General features: G+C 47.7%; 1 protein-coding gene across 2 annotated transcripts; it reads left to right on the top strand.

The window, feature by feature from the left end:
- The first annotated feature begins 1144 nt into the window (after positions 1-1144).
- Positions 1145-22427, top strand: RAB12 (RAB12, member RAS oncogene family). Of its 2 annotated transcripts, XM_081561609.1 has the most exons (7): positions 1145-1252; positions 1400-1599; positions 12718-12778; positions 17281-17419; positions 19271-19360; positions 20039-20143; positions 21245-22427. In XM_081561609.1, the coding sequence occupies exons 1-7, from the start codon at positions 1152-1154 to the stop codon at positions 21356-21358; spliced, it is 810 nt and encodes a 269-aa protein (XP_081417735.1). In that variant the 5' UTR covers positions 1145-1151; the 3' UTR covers positions 21359-22427. The 2 variants fall into 2 exon arrangements, with proteins under 2 accessions (XP_081417735.1, XP_081417734.1); XM_081561608.1 differs by having other exon boundaries at positions 1145-1599.
- The last annotated feature ends 1983 nt before the right edge of the window (positions 22428-24410 follow it).

A 24410-nucleotide genomic window follows, 5' to 3' on the forward strand; every position in this document is an offset into this window, starting at 1 on the left:
GTGAAAGCATGTTAGTTGCTCAGTCCTGTTGGACTCTTTGCGACCCCATGGACTGTGGCCTGCCAGGCTCCTCTGTCCATAGGATTATCGTGGCAAGAATACTGGAGAACTACTGGAAAGACTTCTATCGTGATTGCATTTGGAGAGCTAAGAATTCTCTTATACGTGTAAGCTTCCCGTTTACCCTGTGGGCAATGCTGCACTTTCACAAATCAGGTTAGTAGAGTAATACCCCCATGGACTACGCTGGTACTAAACCTAGTTCTAAATAAAGCTGAAATTTGGTGAGTTACATGATCATGCTGGGCAAATGTGCCAGCTCCTATCATGTTTAGAACCCTGTGTTCTGAGGTGCTCAAGTTCACGCTGAGGAATTTGCTAAACAGATCCCTGGCGAGGGATCAGAGCAGTGATTTTCTGAATCCTTAAATCCTTCCAAATACAAATGGCCAAACACACTGCCTAAGCTCACAGTCCCTAAACTTCTGGAGTGTCAGTCTTGGAGTTCCTTACTACTGTTTGAACTCACGGGCTTCCCCAAAGGAGCAGGCTATTTATTTAATTTACAAGTTAAACGGAATGAAAACATACGCACTTTGCATTAGGCAGCAATCAGGACTAAAAATAACTGATTTCCGCGAGTTGCCTATGGAAAACTTAAGACAGACGTGGTCAGTCTGCCTCCCAAGAGGGGTGGGTGGGTCCGGGCCTGAGCCGGGGCTGGGGTGCAGGGGACCCCCCAGGGGGCGGGGGTCGACCCAGGGGTCGGTCGGGGAAGGTCAGTGCGAGTTTGCAGCGGTGATCTGGGGCGGGGTGGGGAGGGGGACTATCTCAGAGTGCATGCAACAGGTTTGGGGGAGACGGCTATCGCACGGGCCTAGTGTTTATGCACTGCACTCAAAGACAGCAGGGACAGGAGGAGGGAAGAAGGAAAGGGGAGGATGCAGATGGAGGGGAAGCGGAAAGTGAAAGTTGCAGAATGAAAGGCGAGGGGCCAGAGGGTAGCGGAGGCCAAGCAGGGAGCGCGAGCAGGCAGCGGGAGGCGCGCGCGGGCGGTCCTCCGGCCGGCAGGGGGCGCGCGCGGGGGGGGTCCCCGCCCCGCCCCGCCGCTCTCCCGCCCGCGCCTGCGCCGTCGCGCCGCCTCGCCCGGGATGCTGCTGCCGCTGCTGCGGAGTAGCTGCTTCCCTTCCTCCTCCCCCGGCGGCAGCGGCGGCGGCGAGGCGGACGCTGGGGGCCGGCCGGCGGCGCAGCTGCAGCGCGGAGCCCGCGGGCCGCCGGGGCAGCTCGAGCGCGCGCTCGCCCAGCCCGGGGCTGAGCCGCGGCGCTTGGCGGAGGCCGAGGGGGCGCGGGAGCGCGGGGGGCCGCATGCGTGCATGGATCCGGGCGCCGCGCTGCACAGGCGGCCCGCGGGCGGCGGCGGGTTGGGCGCGGGCTCCCCGGCTCTGTCGGGCGGCCAGGCCCGCCGGCGCAAGCAGCCCCCCAGGCCGGCCGACTTCAAGCTGCAGGTCATCATCATCGGCTCCCGCGGCGTGGGCAAGACCAGCCTGATGGAGCGCTTCACCGACGACACTTTCTGCGAGGCCTGCAAGTCCACCGTAGGTAAGGCGGGCCGGGGGCGGCCCCGGGGGGCCCCTGCATCCCCGGACCGGACGGAGCCCCCGCCCTGGCCGTCTGGAGGCCGGGGACGGTGTGAGCATCTCTCCACGGGAGCGCCCCCCGCCCCAATTCCTCGTTAGGAAGAAGGGGGGAGCAGGCGGGCAGCGTGGTGGACAAGAGCTGTGTCCTGGCTGGATGGCCGGAGTGGTCACCTCTGGAGAATTTTGATGCTTTAGCTTTGCCTTTCTAGGAGGAGGGGCATTTCTACTGTCCACGCGACTTGTTTTTCTAATTTTGAACTCAATTTTATGTTGTGCTGAAATAATGGGAGTTTTAAATCCCCTGTGGAGGAGGGTCTGTGGATAGTATTCGGAGTAAGACTAACAAGTTTCTTGTTTTAACTATAAATGTGGGCAGAAGGACTTCAGCTATGTTTTTCTTTGACTTCAAATAACCCAGGGGACCCGCAAGTGGGAAGGGCACCCCCCTGCCCCGTCCCCTGAACTGCCAGGTGGGTGAAGGGGGCAGCCAGGTAACTACTGGAACCCCCTGGGCCTGAAAATGGCCTGTCCTCAGAATGTAAAATTGAAACTGCAGAAAAGTTTTCTGATGGAGTCACATGTATAGGCCTTGGTTTTGAGGTCTGTCTGGTCACTGTGTAACAGTTGTTTCTCTGGAAAACCCCTTAAAAGCTGTCAAAGGCAGGGGAACCCCGCAGATGAGATAGTTGTTTGAGGGGAAGATCAATCACCTTCAGTAATGGGTGGGTGGTGGTGGGGATTCCCCTAGGGGAGGTCCAAGAAATAATACATAGTATATAAACATGAAATTCAGAACTGAAACATTCATCCCACACACCACTTGTGTACTTAGGTAGTTCCAAGGTGATACAATTTGGAGATGAATTGGCCTTGTTGTCATGTTACAGAAGACCCCTCCATTTGAAATGGCTTATTGAAAGATTAATCTTACACTTTTCACATTGTCTTTTTGTTTTGCCTGTGAGAACATGTTTCCTTTCATACTTTTTAATAATAGATCATTTTGGATGTATTTGTGCTCTCTGTACCCTGTTTGTTGTTAAGATCTTGGCCTTGAAACCATGAGATTAAAGTTCAGTAGTGTAGCTTAGACTTGTTTCTAATATCCAATTTTGGATCATATAAAGTACGTGAAGTTATTCAACCATCAAAAGAGGGTTTGTGCTGTTAATTTTAGTACCTGGCATAAGTAAAATAGAACTAAAAGTAATTCAGAATTATCCATCTTTTATGTCTTGATGCTTAAAAATATATGAAAATGAAGAATAACAGAGTTGTACTATGTGATGTAGAGAAACCAGCACAGGCCTTCTGGGTGGATAATAGGGTTTGGTGGATGGAGAGTGAGACGGAGGGTGAAGATGTGCTATAGAACAGGGCAGAGGGGAGGTGGTGAGGGGTTTCCTAAGCTGGGGCCACAGTGCAGCAGCACCCCCACAGTCTGGGAAGGACTCGTTAGTGGACATTAGGAATGCATGGTTCAAGACCTGGGCAGCCACGCAGCGTGGAGGGTGGACCTTCTGTATCAGCTGGAGCCGTAAAGCCTCTGGGCATGGCCCTAGCAGGGAGGCCGTTTCTTCGGATACTTGGGAATCAGGAGGGGACCAGGCAGTCAGTTTCTTTGTCCCCTGAACAAGCCTAAATGGATATGTATACACGCCTCCCCACACCCCTGCCGCTGGGGTCTCGTGTGCCCTTTGACTTTGTCTTGCTGGGTTTTGTTTCCTCCATGCTTAGCCTGTAGTCCTTGGCTTGCCAAGTGTTTATTTGTGGGAAGTTCAGAGAAAGATGATAACTTCTGGTCTGACCCAGACTGTGAGAAGAACACTTTGAGGAAGTTAACTAAACCCCCCTTCTATCTCTGCCTCTGAGTCGCTTTTCCCTTCCACGTATCAGATCACTTATTGAGCACCTACTGTATGCGGGTGCTGTGCTACCCATGGGGGCCTCAGTGGTGAGGAGGACAGTCTCTGTCCAGATTAAGGGGTGGGGAAGGGGGCTCCTGGGGATGCCCCAGGGCGATTAGGGCGACATGGAGATGTGTGCAGACCATCTGGGGAACGCGGGGAAAGCCCCCCAGTCCAGGCAGAGTAGGGGCTGGTCAAGGCCTTCCTCCACTCTGGAATGCTGTAGAGATAAGTTCATTCCTTGAGTTCCTTAGAAAAGCAAGTGGTACATGCGGCGCTGGGTGTGGTGTAGCTGGGGTTGCCTCACCTGAATGCCGCCCCCTGAGCAGGTGGCCCACAGGGTCCTTCTGAGGCGCATTGTTGAGTTTCGTCTCCACAGACTCCGCACAGATCCTCTTCCGACATTCTCACCCCGTCCAGCTGCAGAGTCTGAAAAAGACCACCCATTTTGTGCAGGTGCTGCTGACCCAGGAAAGTCACTCAGGAAGCAGCACCTCCAGTGAGCATTGCATAAAGCCAGGCAGTCTCACCGGACTGTCTGTAAAGAAGCATAGCAGAAAGCCTGAGGGATTTGAAATGATAAGCCTATTTAATCAAATTACAACTGAACAAAATGTTGGTTTTGTTGTTGTATTACTGATCAAACCAGAAGTTGTTTTGGTTTAAAAGACATGCGGAACTCACCAGGGTATGAAACTGAAAAGACTTTTAATAATTGACCTATTTAGTGAAAATTGTCCAGGTGGAGTATTACTTTCAAATGGGATTTCATATTCATGGCATTGAGTTAGTCTGATGTGACCAGCATGGTTTGACAGATACAGCTTTTCAAAGTTTGAGAAACAGGAGAAAAAAAAAAACTGGTTGGCTGTAGAAATTCACAACTCTCTAAATACCATGTTGACCTGTGTTTCTTATATAACTATTGGAAGCTCGCTGTTAATTTTGTTTGGATCAAAATGTTTTTACCAGGCAGCACCCCTTACCCCACTCCCAGCAACTTTACATTTCTAGAAAAGCATTCTAAAAAACCTAGGCTCTTGATTTAAGCTTTTCCATGAACTAGTCTGTGACTTTGGATAAGTAATTTATTTTGTCTTTGTGTGTAAACGGTTACATCGTGTTAGTGGCGGCTGCAGTTTCTTGAGCACATACTGTGTACCAGCAAAAGTACACTCTTTCTAAACCTCACAACAATCCTGAAAGTTTCCCCATTTTACAGATGAGGAAGCAGAGTCCCAGAGGGTAGATAGCTCGCCCACAGTGGCCCAGCGGTGAGGGAGTGGTCAGGGCCAGGGCTGCAAGTGAGTTCCTCTGTCTGTTCCTTAGCTTGCTTTGGGATTTAAGTTCACTTTACTCTGAAAATGTGGATGAAACTCTTCCCTACTTGTCTACTTTCCTACTTGTCTTGGTCCCCTGACAGCCCTGTGAAGGTGGTGAGTGATGCCATCAATGGTATCACTGAAATTGATTCTCTTTAACTGTGCCCCCATTATTTGTCACTTTCTTCTGGGAGTAATGCTTTAAAAGGTTCATTTCTAAATATTTAGTCATTCAACTATCTGAAGCTTTTTAAATATTTACTAAAATACATTTAAATACAGGAAAAGGAGGAGTAAGACCGTTTGGACCAGAGCATCAGTTTCCTGAACAGTGTAGTTTCTTCCAGAGTGCCTGAGGCCAACATAGGCTTGCCAATTCTTTTATTATTTTGCCACGTAAGGACATTTTTTTAACAATCCACTATCACCAACTTTTCAGAAAAAAACAAAAAAAAGATAACATGAGGTTAGACCCCCAAAATAGGAACGACAGAATATCAGAATTTAAAAGTTCTTTGAACTCAGTTTGAGGTCCTCACGACTCTGTCTACATTTTCTCATTTTGCAGCAATAACTTAACTTCACAGCCTGGCCCTGAGAGTAAGCGGTCTTAGACGATGAGAGTGCTCGGTGGATAGCCCTGTTTGTATTCAGTCATGTACTGGGGTCTCTGTTTCTCTGTTGTCAAGCCTGTCCCTTCAGGGCCGGTGTTCACTGTTCCCAAGGCAGGGAAGCCTGGTGGTGCAGTGACTCTGCTTCATCCGGCCCCGTAGTAGAGCCAGAAACAGAACCAACTGGTCCGAGTTGCGGGTGGCCATGAATCCCATGCAGGAGTGGCTGTATGTGGGTTGACCTTGAACGTTAGCGGGCAGGAGGCAGGAGATCCCACCACTAGGGTCTACTCTGCTTTGCATACAAGCAGTGGAACCACTGTCAAGGGAAATCACTTCTACTTTATTCTGGAAATTTAGGTCAGAGATTTTTGTTCGGAAACCCAGAACAAACATTTCATACTGGATTAAAATTCTAAGCTGTGTGTTTTGTGTTGCTCTTCTGTGATCCTGTGCAGTCTTTGAAGCCATGGCTGAGCTGCTCGACTGTTTCACTTACAAGGGAATTAGGGAGAATTGTCCCGAATTCCCACTCCAAAGCCCAGACCTTCCAGCCTCAGCCCCTCCCCTGCTGGGCTGATGTAACAGGATGACTCAGGGAGACGGGAGTGGGCGAGGAGCGCTGGTTTTTATGCCAGCCTGTGCTGTGCGTTGTGCGGTTTGGCTTATTTAATGAACTCAGAGCACGCTGATAGGCTTGTGCAGAACTCATTTGTGGAATAAAGTAGCTGTCTTTCACAGAAAGTGTGGAAAGTTGGCGATTGGGGTGTTGGGGCTGATAAAAACCTATTTAAAGATCTGGCTTAATGTGCATTCGGCCTTTCTTTCACCGAGGAGCTCTCTCTGGAGAAGAAAGGTCTGTGTCTGCAGGACGAGAGGGACCCAGAACTTCAAGTCTGCCTCCCCTGCAGCTGTGGGGTCCAGGGACGGCCTTCAGAAGGCAGCCTGAGTTCCTCAGACTGCTGGTAGGGCCAGAGCTTCTCCAGCCTTGCGTGCCAGGAACAGCGTTCTAATTAAGCATTTGTTTGAAGCTGCAAAGAAAACATAGCTTTGTATACCATTCAGCAAGTGTTTTCTGAGGGGCAGTGTGTACTTGTGTGAGACTCCATCCCACCAGCTGTTCATGGGGCTGGAAGCCCACCTGCTCGCCTAGCTGGTCCCTGCAGAAGGGGAAGCGAGTGGTGGAGACGCCCTGATGAAAATTGGGGCCCACGTGCTCCGTGACCTTGACTCCCCCCGCTCCTTCACCCCTCTGCCGCCTGTGAAGTTCATGTGTGGCGTGTCTGTTCCAGCCGGGTGCAGGGACATCTCCTGTGTGTGTGCAGGTGAGGGACGCAGATGGTCTTTGTTTGCTGGGATACAGACCGCCCAGTCTGGACTGAGAAGGCAGGTCTTGTTAGACTCGAGGCAAACGCTGGATATCCTCAGGCCTGCGAGCATTGTTTAATGACATGCAATCATTTAAACTATTCTAGTAGCACCTATTTCTGAGGTGATCCAGGTATTTTACAGTTACATTACTTCGTTCCCATTTTGTTGAGTTCTCATAGCTTGGCTTAAGTAGGAGAAGCCACATGATATTAAACTCTGGTTCGGGGGCCCCCCAGGGCAGTACGGGAGGGTGGTCTGCCTTGCCTGTCCTTTGTAGGGTGCTCTCCCCTGAAAGACAGTGGTCAGGTGGAAGCTGGCCTCAGGGTCAAGAGACCGCTTTCTGATAGTAAACGTTCCTCCGTCTGGGTGACCTTGACACATTTCTTAGTTTACTTTGTCACTGTCAGCTCAGTGGAAATGCAGGGAAGCCTCCTTCAGGGGAAAGATTACGTCCAGGATGGGGTGACACTGTGAAAGATATATGTCCTTGGGAGAAAGGCCAGCCTGTGATCCCAAGATAGTTCTTATAAATTGGCAGTAGCAGTTAATAACAATTTGTCACCACTGCTTGAACTGAGACTTGACTTCAAAGTGTGAAATCGTACAGCCTCCAGAACCTGTTTTATTGTTGGTTATTTGCTGAGTGGTGTCCAACTCTTTTGGAACCCCATGGACTGCAGTATCTGAACTGAAGTCAACTAAAATCATATTCTCACACCAACTCCAAGTCCTTGTTGGGGAAGGGGGGAGTGGGTGAGGGGGGATAAACACTCAGCTGTACCCCAGGTGTGGGCCACTGGTCATTTCTGCTTTTATTAAACTTTGTGCTGGAAGGGGATGTGAAGAAAGAAACTTCTATTTATTTTTGCTATTTTCATTTTTGTGACTTTCTATGCCTCAGCAAAAAGTAACACGGTAATGTTTTTTTGGATATGTTTTGCCTGCCGGGGAGCCTCGAAATCTTACCAGCACTAAGTACGACAATTCTTTATGCCCTTGCTGAGACTTATGAAACATGAGTGCAGAGGTGGCAGGGCCAGGTGAAGCTCTATTCTTGGAGAGCTCAGTTATGGTGACCCTGGGCCACTTGCAGAAGATTCACACTTTTCCCTGTTTCCACATGTTTGACTTTTATAACAACCTTTGGTTCTGGACAGTGTTAAAAATTTGAACCTAGGTTCTGCCACTCAGCTAGCAGAAGTGATCTGACCTTGGTCTCTCTTCTGCTCTGTGAGGGTAGCGCCCAGCTTGCTGGCTCCTGAAGGAGCCTCGGGAAGGAGCCTTCTGTCGGGCTCAGGGCATCTGATAGACACTGTTATCATTATTTAAAGGGAATTAAGATCAAGAAAGACTTGAATAGAACAGTCGTATCTATATGACTGAGGGATTACAGCCTGTGACCTATGTCCTTCCTGATGGAAATATTTTTAGGAAGACTTAGACCCCTGTCACCCAGCAGGACATTCCCTTAGTGGATCACTTCCGGTCTCAGTGACTGAGTAAACGGTTACTGTAATAATCCCCTGGGGGGTGGGGTGGGGTGGCGTGTGTAGGGAGAGGACCTGGGTATAGGAAGACTGCCCCTCCTCTAAGGATGTTCCACCGGTAACAGGAGTTGTAAGGGCTCTCCTGGTGGCTCAGTGGTAAAGAATCCACCTGCTGATTCAGGAGACATGGGTTCAATCCCTGGGTCGGGAAGATCCCCTTGAGGAGGAACTGGCAATCCATTCCAGTATTCTCGCCTGGGAAATCCCGTGGACCGAAGAGCCTGGCGAGCTACAGTCCTCGGGGTTGCAAGAGAGTCAGACACAACGTAGGGACTATACAGCCACAAGCTGGGGTTGCAGGAGAAATGGAACGCTCAGGTTCCAGGGTGATGTGTGTGTGCCAGGCACCCTGAGTCCTGCTGCTCTGCCCACCAGACAGGCTCACGACAGAGCATCCGTACTTCCTTCCTACGATTTAAATGTGTGTGTGCTTGTTTCCTCATCAGTCCTGAGTTACCTCCTATTTCCTCCTCTTTAGTCAGCCTTTCTCTGAACACACTCAGCCTTTGATGGAGAAGAGGGGCGGGTCTCCATCAGATTTCCTGGACCGCTGCCCTGTGCCAGGCAGCGTTCTAGGCTCCAGAGGCCAGAGGTGACTGTCCTGACAAGGCACCTGTTCCTGTCACCTGGGGGAGACCAGCAGAGCCACAGGTCAGGGCTGGATGGGCAGGACTTGGAGGGAGGGGGGAAGGTGAGCCGTTGGGAGGCGCAGAAGGGAACCCATGGGCCTGAAAAGGCTTCTGGGCAGACGAGGAGGTTCTCCAGGATAGAAGAGCAGAGAGGGCGTTTCACCAAGTGCCTTTCGGTTTAGGTCTGGATAACTCAGGTCTTCAGGGCGGGACTGTCTCCAGCACCCGACTGGAGTAGTAGCTGCTTGCTTCTCCGGATGGTCACGACATTGTAGGAAATGGGTTTTCAATAAAAGCTGCCACTTTTTTTGTCCCTTATCTGTTTATAAACATTGGTCCTGGGCCCCCTGCTCAGTCAGCAGACTCTGCTGACTTTTCCCAAAACTAATCCCCTCCTTGAGGCAGTTGGTGACTTGCTACCTTTTATTCAGGATCATTATAATTTATGTGACCTGCAAATGTTAACAATGGACACTAAGAAATAAAGCCTTTGACTGTGGATCACAATAAACTGTGGAAAATTCTGAAAGAGATGGACATACCAGACCACCTGACCTGCCTCTTGAGAAACGGTCAGGAAGCAACAGTTAGAACTGGCCATGGAACAACATACTGGTTCCAAATAAGAAAAGGAGCACGTCAAGGCTGTATATTGTCACCCTGCTTATTTAACTTAATATGCAGAGTACATCATGAGAAACGCTGGGCTGGAGGAAGCACAAGCTGGAATCAAGATTGCTGGGAGAAATATCAATAACCTCAGATATGCAGATGACACCACCCTTATGGCAGAAAGTGAAGAAGCACTAAAGAGCCTCTTGATGAAAGTGAAAGAGGAGAGTGAAAAAGTTGGCGTAAAGCTCAACATTCAGAAAACTAAGATTATGGCATCCGGTCCCATCACTTAATGGCAGATAGATGGGGAAACAGTGGCTGACTTTATTTTTCTGGGCTCCAGAATCACTGCAGATGGTGATTGCAGCCATGAAATTAAAAGACGCTTACTCCTCGGAAGGAAAGTTATGACCAACCTAGACAGCATATTAAAAAGCAGAGACATTACTTTGCCAACAAAGGTCCGTCTAGTCAAGGCTATGGTTTTTCCAGTGGTCACATATGTATGTGAGAGTTGGACGGTGAAGAAAGCTGAACACCGAAGAATTGATGCTTTTGAACTGTAGTGTTGGAGAAGACTCTTGAGAGTCCCTTGGACTGCAAGGAGATCCAGCCAGTCCATCCTAAAGGAGATCAATCCTGGGTGTTCATTAGAAGGACTGATGTTCAAGCTGAAACTCCAATACTTTGGCCACCTCATGCGAAGAGTTGACTCATTGGAAAAGACTAATGCTGGGTAGGATTAAGGGCAGGAGGAGAAGGGGACGACAGAGGATGAGATGGTTGGATGGCATCACCAACTCGATGGACACAGGTTTGGGTGGACTCGGGGAGTTGGTGATGGACAGGGAGGCCTAGCATGCTGCGGTTCATGGGGTTGCAAAGAGTCAGACACGACTGAGCAACTGAACTGAACTGAATGTAAAAAAGCTTTTTAAAAATGTGTAATTGTATCCTTTGATGTAAGGATTTGTTTCTAAGCCATAGATTGGAGTAAGTTTCCAGCCATCACCAGCTAACCTAGTGGCTCTTACTATATGGGAAAAGAGATTTCGTTTAAGAGCAAGCTCTATTTTAATGAGCTGCTTGCTTTTGTGGAATTTTTGATGTAGTCACTGGATATTTCTCTGTTGTTGTTAATGTCTTTAACCTACTCACTAAAACTAGGTAGTTTGGGCTAAACACATTCTTCATCCTGTTTGCTGTTTGTTCATCTTTGCTTAGCAGTGTATTTATATCACACGATAACATTCCTACTTTTGACTGTTAATACCCTTTCCTTTATTTTTATTCATTAAACTTTGTGATTACGAAATAGCTGTAGTACAGGACTGCTAAAGTCAGAAAGTTGTTCAAGTTGGTTGAAACAAAAGACTTGACATGATGAGACTGAGAGCGGTTCTTAGCAGAGAAAACAGCCTAATGAAAACAAAAGTTATTCATGCTGTTTCTAGAGATTCTTGTAGTTAACTTGAAGCAGAGCTCACAAGAGAAGTATCTGCTAGTTCTTTTCAGTAAAATGTGGCATCCGCTGCAACAAGTCGTAACGTAACGAAAGTGGGAGCTGCCTTAAAAACTAAAAAAAAACAAACAAACTAGAAACAATAGTAAAACAGAATAGTAGCCATGATACAGTGTGAATTAGATTTGTAAATCGCCCTCACAGAGTAACATGATGAGGCCCTAGCTTTATGCTGATATCAGGAAGAAGGGGTTTGTCTGAGTTGTGCCTTTTCAAAATCAGAGCACAGCACATGGGTGCAGGCTGCTTTCTGTGCCTTGTAGTGTATCACGTTAGGCTCTGCCCTTCCCTGTGGTTGAATCACAAAGGATTCTGCTTGGTCTCTGCTTGAGGATGTTGGTCGTGTACAGACACGCTTCCTGTTCCAAGGCTGTCTGAGAGTCATCTGACTCGGAAAAGCAAAGCTGTGCCAGAACTGAAAGTGAAATTGGCTTCCCCAACATTTGCAGGAGCTTTGAGATCAGGGCTGGAGGAGAAAGTAAGAAGCAGGGTGCCGTGGCCTCTTCTCCAGCCGTAACTTTTATATTCCTGCAACGTTTCTCTGTTGTACAGACCTCAGTCCCACCCAGGCTTATAAACACATCTTCTGGTTGCATTGATGTCTGCAGCATGTTGCTAATTATAAAAGTCAGTCACACGCCTTGCCCGTCATCTCAGGAACGTCATCTGACTTTGGAGAGCTATGTCTTGCCCCCTCCATCCTCCACCTCGCAACATTGGGACCCTGGATCCATAAAGCAGCCAAAAAATATTAATAGTTCCCGTAGAGATTAGCTTTCCACTTCCCACATTTAGCTGGCGTCCCTTTGGTTTTTTTTTTTCCCCCTTAGTTGTGAGAATTGTGTAAAAAATACTGTTTTATATTATTTCACAAATATTGTGAAATTTGTATTTAAAGTCTTGAAGTTTTCTATAACTGACAAATAGACAAGGAAATATCCACAGGTGAAAATTTGCTTTAAAAAATTATCTGAAGCCTTAAGGACTGAACTGGAGAGGGATGGGGATTTGTCATAGTTAGCTTGCTAGTGTTAAAGTAATTTTAAAAATGAAATTAATTTGTATGAGTAAAATTTTTCAAAAAGAATTCCTCTTCCACACTATTGGCAATATAATAAAGTCACTTTTGTGAATGCTAAAGAATTTGTTACGATAATTTCTTCAGACTATGGCTGTGTGAAATCAATATTGAGTTTCCAGTGCTCCATGTAAGAATTTCCCCCCAAGATAGCATATGTATAAAGCCATTGTTTGTTTGTGTAGCGATTCATTGTGGTTTTTAAGTGGATTTTAAGCAGCACCTCTAGTAGTATTAAACTCTATTATGAATAGCAAGTGCTTCATCTCCAGTTCATGGTAGAACCTAACATATGCTGATTCGTTGTGCGGAGAAGCACAGAATGGTGATCGTCTCGGGGACCAGCGGATTTCTTCTCTCTCCTTTTGGGATTCAGTGTGGTCAGTTTTTTGGTTTTTCCGACAATGACATACAAATAGTACTGCTTTTGTGACAGATTACCTTGTTTTTGCTTCATCTTCGTCTGTTTTATTTACAGGTGTTGACTTTAAGATCAAAACCGTAGAGCTAAGAGGAAAGAAAATTAGGCTACAAATCTGGTAAGTGGGGCGCTGCACCCAGTTATCACCGTGTGTGTTCAGCAGTCCACACGCTTGTCTAATACAATTAACCGTTGGAGCTGGTCTGTCTCTCCTGCGTTTCCTCTCCTCCGCTCTCATTCAAGTGAAATGAACGGAGCTTCCTTCTAGAGAGCTTTCAGGAAAGAGCCCATATAGCTCAGCCCTGCTTGCCACGGGGGCCGTGGAGAGACTGTTATTGTACTTCACGGTGACTGGCTTGGAGCCTTTAGTCTCTAGTTTGACGTCATCCAACAAATCATCGTCACTGAGACGGTCACTCCAGTGCTAGTCTACACGTTTTCAGAGTTACTTTGCAAGCATCCGGAGAAAGGCCAGCGTGCTCCTCCCCAGGAGCTGCGCATCTTGGGCAAGTCCCCCTCTGGCGTGTCCTCGGTGGGACGCTCGTGCCCTGAGCCCCTCTGTGCCCCATGCGGGGAGCCCAGAGCCCCCTCCCCACGCCCCAGAAGCGTGTGAGAGACTAACCCAGCCGTGTGATGGGGGCCGCTCAGCCACCCTTCCTCGGGGACCCGGGAGGAGCCCCTCGGAGGAGGGACCGGTGGGAGCTGCCCGCCGGGTGTCCGCGTTGCCCTTGTTGCTAACACAGTCGCGCCGCAGCGTCTCAGCCACTAACTCCTCTCGCAGGTCGACCTCAGCCCTGTCTGTCCGCCGTGTGTATGTCGCTTCCATCGCGTTCATTGCTGCCGCGCCGGCGGCTCCATCGTCACCTAGCGCTTCCGTGTTAGTGCCATGTCTCATCCCCACCCGCGCCCCCGTGCAGGGCGCCCGCCGACCTTGTCAGGTAACGTCCCCGTGGGTCATCGCTGGCTGTTCCACCCGCTTGAAGGACTGGGGGTGACGGGGGTTGCTTTTTTGTTTTGTGTTGTTGTTTTCATATCTTTGGGAAGTTCCTTGATCATCTGTGGTTAGAAAAAGGACCATTTTCCCCATCTCCGCTTGAAGTGTGTCTACGTGTATGTATATAGACCTGGGTGTAAGTATAGCTAAAATAAGACATCAACCCGAATGTAGATTGATGAATTTACATCCACATGGTGGCTCAGTGGTCAAGAATCCGCCCGCCAGTGCGGGAGACGTGGGTTCAATCCCTGGGTCGCGGGTTCTCTCCCTGGGTCGGGAAGATCCCCTGCAGAAGGAAAGGAAGGAAAGAAGGAAATGGCACCCCACTTTAATATTCTTGCCTGGGAAATCCCATGGACAAGGAGCCTGGCAGGCTGTAGTCCATGGGGTGACAAAGAGTCAGACACAGTTGAGTGACCTAACAGCAGCAGCAGCACATATCCTGGAAATTACTGACAGAGGCTTCTAGCTGTTGTGTTGAGATGGACTTGAAGCTGAGAAACTGGCCTCCTGCCTCCAGACAAACACATAATTAAGATGCTCCGGATGGAGGATCCTTGGCAGTCGAGTGGAAGTCCCCCATACAGAGCATCCAATGCAGGGGGTGTGGGTTTGATCCCTGGTTGGGGAGCTAAGATCCCACGTGCTGCATGGCGTGCCCCCCACCGCACCCCCAAAAAAAGATGCTCCACACGAAGGTCTCTTGTTCAGTCCAGTGCTCACTGTTGGCGGATTTGGTTTCCACTAGAGTCCCTGTGTTGACATCAAGCTTGTTTCCTTTCATTCTCTGCTTAAAGAGGTGGAACTTTCATACACTGACATTGATTCCTGCAAATTAAGAATTGTGTCATTTCACCAGATGTTAAGTACAGAAAAATGATGGCTTTTTCAAAGCATGGTTGTAGTACCAAACTGGGGGGAAAGGATGGCAGGAAGTTTTCAATTTGCACCCAAAGCAGAGAGAAACATAATAATAAGATCATATTCCACCCACAATAAATGATGATTTGGCTGATGATAATAAACTGCAAATCTCTGAAAGTCAGCTCTCAGTTACTACAGTGGAAATTAAGGTTCATTAAGATAAAGATGGGAATATGAAGATTCTACATCTTATTGGATAGATAAAAGCCTGATCGGGGTATTGGTATTGTATTACTGTCCAGCTGTGTGAGACTTGGAGACTGGGGTGGAATTTTTGCGGTCCTGGCTCAAAGTAGGAATTTAATAAATACTCGTTGAACTGAATTGGATTCTATTTACCTGGCTGTCTGACCATCTGTGAGAGCAGATAATTCAGTGGGAAAATGATCAACCAAAGGAGCCTTGGAGAGGAATAGAAAATTAAAACTTTGGCAACCCAGATATTTTGGAAACATGGAATATTCTCTTCAGCAGAGATGCTTCTCTGCCTCACACAGTCAAGAACTGGTCACAGAGAGAGGGAGTTTAGGGAATGGCCTTGATGTTTCCTCCCTGGTGTCTTGTACACTAACCGTTTGTTGTTGAGTCGCTTCAGTTGTGTCCGACTCTTTGCAACCCCCTGGACATAGCCCACCAGGCTTCTCTGTCCATGTGACTTCCCAGGTAAGAATACTGGAGTGGGCTGCCGTTTCCTTTTCCATGGAATCTTAATATCAGAAACGCCTATTACTATCCCGATTCTTTGATTGTTGGTTTTTTATTGAAACCTCCCCTAGGGGTCTGCTGTGCAATGTCATGCTTGTAGGTAGTGATGCTGTGTTGTTCCTTGCTTCCGAGGTCAGACCTCATGTTGAGTGTTCTTACCACAGCAACCTCAGAATGACTTTCCAAAAGCTTGTATTATGTCTACTGTCTCTGTTCTTCAGCCCCTGATTTCTGAATCCTGACTGAGTGAATGTTTAGAGAAACAAATGTGAAATTGATTTACGCTAAAAGCCACCATAAAACTACTTATCATAAAGACTCACGAGAGCACGTAATTCCCAAAATGCTCAGTGAAGACCTTATACCCAGTTGCTGTTTAAATTTGTGGTGCAGCTATAATATGCTAAGCACAGACTTCAGAGTAGAAAGACGTGTTATTTTTGCTTTTTAAAGAAGTGAGTGAGAGCTGTTTTATCAAATCCTAAGTTGAGCAAGCCAGCACTGTGATGGGAAGAGAAACCATAGTCAGGAAGATACTTTTTTTGAAAGTACTAATTACACCTCTAAATGCCTAGGGTCCCGGGAATAATTTTGTTCACTGATTCCTTGTGTGAATGAAATGGTATCTGAGTCAGTTCTTTCTCACCTGATTTGACGGTGCCTTTTAGTGTCTGCAAGTTGGTTTTATTTTATTCTGAATTCTTCAGGAATCCAATTTGGGGGCATTTTTGAGTCAAAAAATAAAGTTTATTTTGCCTTGAATTGGCATCCACTTTCTGCATTTTGCACACGTAGTCTTCTGTTTAGCACATATAGATGGAGGGCCTGCGGTGGGTCAGGCCCTTGGATCCTGGTGGACAGAACAGACCAGCCTAAGCCCCTGGGCCTTCCAGCCAAGAAAGAGCACAGGGGAGTCTTACATCCCCTGGGGCAAAGTGGCAGCATTGCTTTATGTGAATATGAATTTGCCAACCGGCTTCATTGTTTGGCATGATGACACATCCCTAAGAGGAGCTAATTTGGTGGGAGTGTAGTCTGGAACAAAGGCGTAAACTATAGCATCTTTGCCAAATGTGTGTTAGGGACACGGCCCCACAAAGCTCACCCCATCCAATGCACTTGGAAGAGGTTTCAGTGTCTCCCCCTTTTGGAAGCTCAGGCGCTGTCCTGTGAGAGTGTGTGAGCAGCTTGCAAGGAAGAACCTCATTTTCTGTGTACCCCACTGCCCCTCACTTTCTCCACCACAAGCCACCTGTGTCATGGGGCCCCCGGAGTGTGCTGAGAGTTAGGGTTCTTTGGGAAAAGCTAAATTACAGATCGTCTTAAAAGAAATCATTTTATTGGTCAGAAGGCCTGCTCTCTTGAGCATCATTTGTAAATTTGTGATAGTTCTCATGCAGTTTCTCAGCTTCTTAGGTGGAGAAAGTGGGTCTCGGCCAACTTGTGTGCACTGTTAATACATGTATGTCTTCCTGTGGAAATGTCAGCTTTTCCTGGAGAAGAGATAAAGCTTTAGATTTCAAGGTCAGAGAGTAGTCAACTTGACTGTGTTTGCAAAGTTGTGGGGTCCTCTTCCTCCTTTACCTGTTTGAAGGACTAAGAAAATAACAAGACTACAGTATTTTTCATTAGGGAGGACTGTTGGTCGTCTTATCAGCAAAATCAGATAAGATACTCACCATTGAGGTTGGTTAGTAGAGATTGCTAGGCTTATATTGTTTAAGTTAAATATCACCCCGTACATTTTGTCATTGAAAACCACCAAGTTATGGGGTGTTGCACTTTTCACTATTTTACACGGCATCCACTTCTTTTCAGAATATTGGTGTGGGAGAAATTGGGGCTTCCTTATGATTTTGTTTGGATGTGCCTAGCTCAGAGAAGCTGCACCCAGTAATATCGAACGTGCGCAGACCTGTGGGGAGTTACCACAGTTGGGTCGAGTCTTCCCTGTCCACCCTGTTCAGGGACTGACATTTGCTGCTGTTTCTCAGGGACACGGCAGGTCAGGAGAGATTCAACAGCATTACCTCAGCTTATTACAGAAGTGCCAAGGGGATCATATTAGTCTACGACATCACTAAGAAGGAGACATTCGATGATTTGCCAAAATGGATGAAGATGATTGATAAGGTAGGTGTTGGCGTTTCTCTCCCAGATGTGAACTCTCCGCTGTGGGTGTTGATAGTGACAACAGGAAGAAGAGAAACATTCATGGAGCATGCTTTTCTGTCCCGAACGCCATTTAATCCAGATGACAGCATTCAAAGTAGGTGCAGAGTCCTGCATCACATGTGAGGCAGAGAAGAACTAGAATGTCTTGAGGATCAGCTTGTACATGAGGAAGCCTGGCTTGGCATTCTGGTCCCTGGGCTGTCTGACATCAGAGCCCACACACAGTCATCCCACATGGGCAGGCTGCTTCTGTGGAATCAGGTACAGGGCCAATTTTATTATTTCTGCAGAAAGTTCATGTGAGCGCTCGCTTTGTGTGTGTCCACAGAGTGACAGCCTCCTGGGACTGCCTTCTCCACTGTGCCTGGGGACACGCCGAGGCCTTGGTCACCCACTGGACCTCTGCCCACTAAACTAGAGACGGCCTTCACCCCCTCATTTTGAACTAAAGATTTTATCCTTTGGATCACAGTTGACTATGTAGAAATAAACTGAATTTATATAACCTGTGGGTCCCCCGCTAAGAAATGAGTAGCCAAAGTGCGCCTGTAGATGACACAGCTGTTGAGGTGAGATGTGTGTAAACAGTGGCCACATTTGAGAGTTGTTTCCCCCTCGTTCAGTAATTTGAGGTTTAGTTCCTCTGCATAACAAACACACTTAGTATATTATAAGTTTGATTTCATTTACAGATTGTATTAAACCTGTCTGTTAGATGATGGTGGAGAGCGTTCCTTTGCAGGTCTTACCGAGTGCATTTTCAATGTGTGTCTCTTTAAAGTGTGTTGGAGACCCCGGCTGCCAGGGTTACAGAGATGGTCAGAACCAGGATTGGGTCTGGACTCTGGGATGCTGGGGCCCCAGGATGTGGTCCTGAGGACCCCAGACAGGGGAGTCCTCGCTGCCGGCTCAGAACCGAGTGATGGAGCTGCTGGGAGGCAGTGGCCTCAGTGTGAAGGGCACCTCAGTGGAGGACCCGCCCTCCTCCCTCTGATGCCCGGCTGTCACTTTTCCCTCCGTGCGACCGTGCTCCCATTTCTTCCCCTTACCAGCCCTGTTGAGGGCACTGTTAACTGTCACTCTGTTCCTGGCAAGAAGACCGAGCTCCCTGGTTAACCTGGCCGAGATCACCCACTCGGGTACCCCGTGTGGAAGTCCGTCTCCCATCCTGTGTGAGAATGCGCCTGTTCAGGGAGTTACTTAGAAATGCAGCTTAACTTTTCCTGATCATAAAATCAACAGTACCTTGTCAGTATAGAAGATTTAGAGAACCAAGTAAAAGCACAAAAGTAAGCTGAAGCAGTCTGTGGTTGTCACCCAGGAAACCCAGATTGTGTCTGTATTCCATGTCGTTCCGTGTCACGCTTATTTCACTAAATATTCTCTCCCGGCGGCTTCCTGTGTCACCTTCATGTTCTTCCAAAGCATCTTTTCTGGGTTTTTTATGGCTTCACTCTTTTATGTACCTTAACTTATTTCATTCTTCACCCACTTTGTGGGATCTTTAGGTTTTTTTCAACTGAGTATAGAACTTCACCTGTATTTTGAGTCATTCCTTAGGGTAGATTCCTAGGAGTCATGGGTCAAGAGCTGAGAGCATCCGTGGTTCCTCGTGCCTGTGACCACATTGCCATGCGCCCAACAGGAGCCCCCTAGGTCAGTGCAGATGCTCAGAGAAGGGGGGGCGAGTGGACAGAGGGGCAGGTGGACAGAGGGGTGAGAGGTGTGGCCTGGGGTTGCGTCTCCCTCGTGTGTGACGTGCCCAAGATTCAGCTTTGAGATTCAGCTTCTCTTGTTGCGATCCCACAGTACGCTTCAGAAGACGCAGAGCTTCTCTTAGTCGGAAATAAGTTGGACTGTGAAACTGACAGAGAGATCAGCAGACAGCAGGGTGAAAAGGTGAGGAGAGTGGGCAGTGCGGGGCGGCCGGCACCCGTGTCCATGCTGTGAGCACCCTGTGTGTTTTCCCTTCTAATAGATTACTGTACGGTTCAGAACTCTCAAAATGCAGTCAGTCACATCCTTCATCTTTGTTTGCTTTGGTTCACTTCCTGCTCCTTTAAATTCTTTTTCAAATAGAGGGGGAAAGACACACGAGAATACACAGCATTGTTTATTGTCCCACCTGACATCTTATACAGAGAAATGTTCTTTTAACCCATATCATTGCATTCATGGTGTTCTCCTATTCTAACTCTAACCTTCCTCAGAAAATCGATGACACATTTTTTTGGATACATTTTAAATGTCAGGTACACTACAGTTTAGACACGTGCACGTAATTTGACCTGTGGGTCCTGGTGTCACCTCACAGGTTGTGTTTCGTTGATTTCTCACCATGTAGGAAATTGCTGCACTTTCCTACATTAAAGTTCAAATGTAAATGAGCTTTACATATGAGGATAAACAGGACTTTCCAGACCTTTCGTCCCAGCCTTTGTCTGAATGCCAAAGCCTGAGAGCTGTTCCTCCTCCCAGTTACGGACCCCGTGCTTATACTAGACACGTATCCTCCCCTCCTCCCTCCAAAACACACACACACACACACACACACACAATAATAACGTGTGCTCTCAGTTTGCACAGCAGATAGCTGGGATGCGGTTCTGTGAAGCGAGTGCCAAGGATAACTTCAACGTAGACGAGATCTTCCTGAAGCTTGTCGATGACATCCTGAAAAAGGTAAAAAAAAAAAAGAATCCTGTGTCCTGACAGCACATTACCTGGAACCTCTTCGTTTCCTTTTCTGTTGGTGATTGGGAACCTCTCATGTAGAAAGCAAACCCAGGGGTTGTCAGGCTGGAGACCTGGGGGTGCAGACCTGGTCCGAGGACTCAGCCCCCCGCAGCAGCTGCCTCTCACCACGTCCGCAGTGCCAGGTTCCACGTCCTCACTCAGCCTCGCACACAGGTGGAGTGGATGTGACCATTTGTTGTTGTTTTTTAGTTGCCCAGTCATGTCCGACTCTTCGCAACCCCATGGACTATAGCTCACCAGGCTCCTCTGTCCATGGGACTTCCCAGGCAAGAATACTTGGAGTGGGTTGCTATTCCCTTCTCCAGAGGATCTTCCAAACCTAGGGATCGAACCCGTGTCTCCTGCATTGGCAGGTAGATTCTGGACTACTGAGCCACCAGGGAAGCCCAAGGGAGACTGTGGGCTGTGTTTATTTGACATTCGCTCCTCTCCTGTTCGAGTTTTCCCACAAGGACCCTGTTAGGTGCAGACAGGGAGGGTCTTGCCTCCCTGAGGCTCTTCCTGTCTAGTGGGGCCTTTCGTGGCGCCAGACCAGGAAGATGACCTCGTTGGACAACAGCACATTGTTCAAGCATCTTTGGGCTTATATCAGAGATTCCTTAGATCTTTAAGTGTTTTTATATTATCATTACACATAATTGCCTCGGTGCGATGTAATTCAGAAGCGTCTGTATACCTGCCAAGAGAAGGTACTTCTTCCTTTAGTAATGGTATGCCTCCTGAGAACACAGAACCATTTTTTCATTTTTTTGCTACTTTAAGTTTCCATCACACTGGGCTGTGAAAGGAAATCTCGATGAGGTCCATCTGCTCTCTTCGCCGAAGGGTGTGAGATGGGCTGTACAGCCTTTGCGTGATGGTTGAAGTTCCCTGAACCTGGTTCTTGTTTTGGCTGAATGTCTCACTGAACTCTGATGATTAGAGAGTTTCCTATAAAAAGATCCTTTGGTCTTCTGTAAGTGTATAGTCTGCAGAGTCTTTACATTGTCAAATTACAATGCGTTTGTCTTTTCCTTTATCCCCAAGATGCCCCTGGACATGCTCAGGAACGAGCTGTCCAACAGCATCCTCTCGTTACAACCCGAGCCCGAGATCCCCCCAGAGCTGCCCCCACCCAGACCACACGTGCGATGCTGTTGACCCGCCGCTTTGGAGGCGAAATGGGCGCAATTCCTGGACAGGGGGAAGGTCGCATTCTGCACTACAATCATTTTGACAATTTCCTCTCGCACTTTGTAATCCACGTCAGAGCTATACACTAACTTGTAAATATGCAGATATGCAATCCTGGGTAAGTTTGGGTTATAAATGACATGTTTCCCTCCAAATTATTATATTTCATTCATCATCCCAGTGCCTAGTGTGTGTACACTGGGGAACGTCGTACTTCTGATATGAACAGGAGAAATGAGAGCTATAATGTTTCTGGAAATACATAATATAGTTGTCCTTGTTAACTATATTATGAGGATGGAGATATTCTGATAAGAAGAAAGAATGTGGTGCTTTGCTTACTGTTCTAAAGAAAATTTATAAAACTAAAGACTTTGGGGGGAGAAAAGCGACCTTGAATGCTTTTTCTTTATTTACATTTCTCCCAGCTGTAGCATCTTTAAAGTATTGGAGTGTTTCCCACAAAGCGAGCTCCATGCTTGCTTAAAGGTCTTGAAGGTTATTTATTCACATTAATGGTAGAACATGACTAGTTAGAATGTAGGACTTGAATTGGTCCTGAGGCCTCGGAATCTCTCTGGTTTCCTGATGAACGCACTCTACTTTTAAGAACTACAAAGATTCAATAAAAGAAATGTTTTTGAAACTACAGAAGATTTTAAAAGAACGCTGCTGTCCTACACAAATCCTGTTTAAAGGAATTTTAAAGAGATGCATTTTACTATATCAAAGAACCTACACGTATTTGCCTAAACATTCTATATACCTTTGTAATGATAAAACCTCTCCCCTTGACAGTGAAGCTTATCCCTATTAAGCCTAGACTGTGTTCTTTTTTTTTCCTGGTCTGATAATGAATTTGTGAACTCTTATCTTTGGTATATCTTTTATTAAACTGCACTGTTTGTTTAGTCAAGGTAAATAAGTCATTATGTATTTGAATAACTTGGCGTGTCTTGAGTGTTGTGATATGAGAAGCATTGTGGTCCTTCTACACTAATGAAGTGCAAATAAAATTTTGTATTTATGAATGACAGTTGAGTTGCTACACTTACTCGTGCAATCGTAAATTACGTATCTGATGATATTCTTCCAGAACTCCACATCTTAATCTTTTGAGTGTTTTTGATAAGGAAAATGTAGCCTCCTTCACCATGGAAAACATTTCGATACTTTCTCAAAAGATTTAGGCGTAGAACTGCAGTACGACCCAGCAAGTCCAGTCCTGAGTGGACACCTCCAAAAGTTGAAAGTTGGGGCACAAACAGATGCTGTACACTAATCTGCACAACTTTATTCACACTAGCCAAAATGAAGCAACCCAAGTGTCCATCGGCGGGGGAATGGACAGTATGGATGAACCTTGGGGACATCATGCTGAGTGAGATAAGCCAGGCAGCACAGAAGGACAGACCCTGTACAGTGTCACTCACCGAGGAGCCTAGAACAGTCAAGGCCAGAGATGCAGCCTGGTGGGCGCCAGGGGCGGGGGGTGAGTGTCGACCTGGACAGAGTTTGCCTTGGAAAGATGAAAACATCACGAAGGATGGTCATGATTGTACACCCATGTGCATGTACTTAGTGTCACTGGGCTGCACACTTTACCTGGTGAAATATGTGTGTGTATGCAAATAGCATCATCATGACAATGTTCTTTGTAATGTCTGTGCCCTTTACCATCAGACAACTAGGCGTGGATCATGTCGATCACTCACCTGCTGTCTCACTCCATGTCACCTTCCTGTGCTCTGGCCCTCCTCTGGAGGACACCTGCCCTTCCCCTTAGACCTGCTACCAGGAGAGGCTGGGAGGAAACGGCACGGGACCTGCAGTGACCGTGGACTGGCCGCTCCAGCTCCCCAAGGACCCTCAGCTCAGCCTCGCCAAAGGCACCAGTGGTTACACCGCTCCCTGCAAGTCTTCTCTCTCTCCCTCCTGCATCCGTGAAGTGCTGGGTCAAATCGGTAGGTGGATTTGTTTTAAAGTTTTGAATATGAAAGTGACAGGTGGCACTTCCTTGGTGGTCCAGCGGTTAAGACTCCCCACTTCCATCACAGGGTTCAATCCCTGGTCAGGAATTCGGATCCCACATGCCAAGCAGCTCGGCCAAAAGATTTTAAAAAAAAACAAACCCAGAGGCATGCATATTAGTTGAGGATGCAATGAAACAAGAGATTCGTCTTGCCTCAAGCTGTAAGACCACCTAAAGTTAGTTGTTTTTTTCCTCCACAAGCGACCTGCGTTAGCAGGGAGAGAGAAAGTACTTACCTTACAGATTATTTATTGCCTAGAACTTGTAAGTAGGCCACAGACTGCAGCTGAGAGCGGGTCAGGACATGACATGGGGGCTGGTGTTGACGCTGTGATGCTTTGGTGAACAAAGGTGACATTCACGGGTGGTTGCTGTCAGGCGGCCCTGTGCTTGGAGCTGTGGGGGTGTGATCAAGAGACTGTAGACAGTCCCCCCCTTTAAGGATAACCATCAGGTGACCCAGACAGACCCCTCACAGGAGTGCAGGGCAGAACTTCCAACATGGAAGGGCGGGTGCAGGGCTGGGGAGCCAAGGGGGGCTCTTCCTCGGCCTTCAGGAAGGAGCCACCTCCCAGCCGGTGGCAACACAGACAAGAAGGACAGCGTGTCCACAGGCTGTCTATCTGGAACCTCTAGAAAAAGTAGACCTTGTAGTACAGCATGCACTGCCATCCTCATGGGTTATGGCTTCTGAACACCTGGCCGCTCCTTGGAAATGGGTGATTTTTCGTGCTAGAGACCAGGCAGTGCCCTGGAAACGTAGTGAACCGTCTGCACGTGAAACCTGAAGCGGATCTCATTCCCGTAATGGGACAGTTACTACTGAGAAGGGTTCTGAAACCTGCCTCTGGGAGCTGATGCATTTAGTCCGTTTGCCAACAGGTCTACTCCGTTCTGTAGGCTTAAATGATAACCCTTTATGACAGGCTGAGAACAAGATGAACCAGCCCCAGTCCACCCACTGTTGACAACAACCCACCGCACACG

Source organism: Giraffa tippelskirchi, chromosome 14, assembly GCF_054371585.1.
Source record: "Giraffa tippelskirchi isolate mGirTip1 chromosome 14, T2T-mGirTip1v1.2.pri, whole genome shotgun sequence".
Taxonomy (NCBI): Eukaryota; Metazoa; Chordata; class Mammalia; order Artiodactyla; family Giraffidae; genus Giraffa; species Giraffa tippelskirchi.

Coding starts and splice junctions, on each gene's coding strand:
- RAB12 (XM_081561608.1), top strand. CDS start 1,152: ATGCTGCTGCCGCTGCTGCGGAGTAGCTGCTTCCCTTCCTCCTCCCCC. Junction 17,420..19,270: donor GGATGAAGATGATTGATAAG/GTAGGTGTTGGC, acceptor GCGATCCCACAG/TACGCTTCAGAAGACGCAGA. Junction 20,144..21,244: donor TCGATGACATCCTGAAAAAG/GTAAAAAAAAAA, acceptor TTTATCCCCAAG/ATGCCCCTGGACATGCTCAG.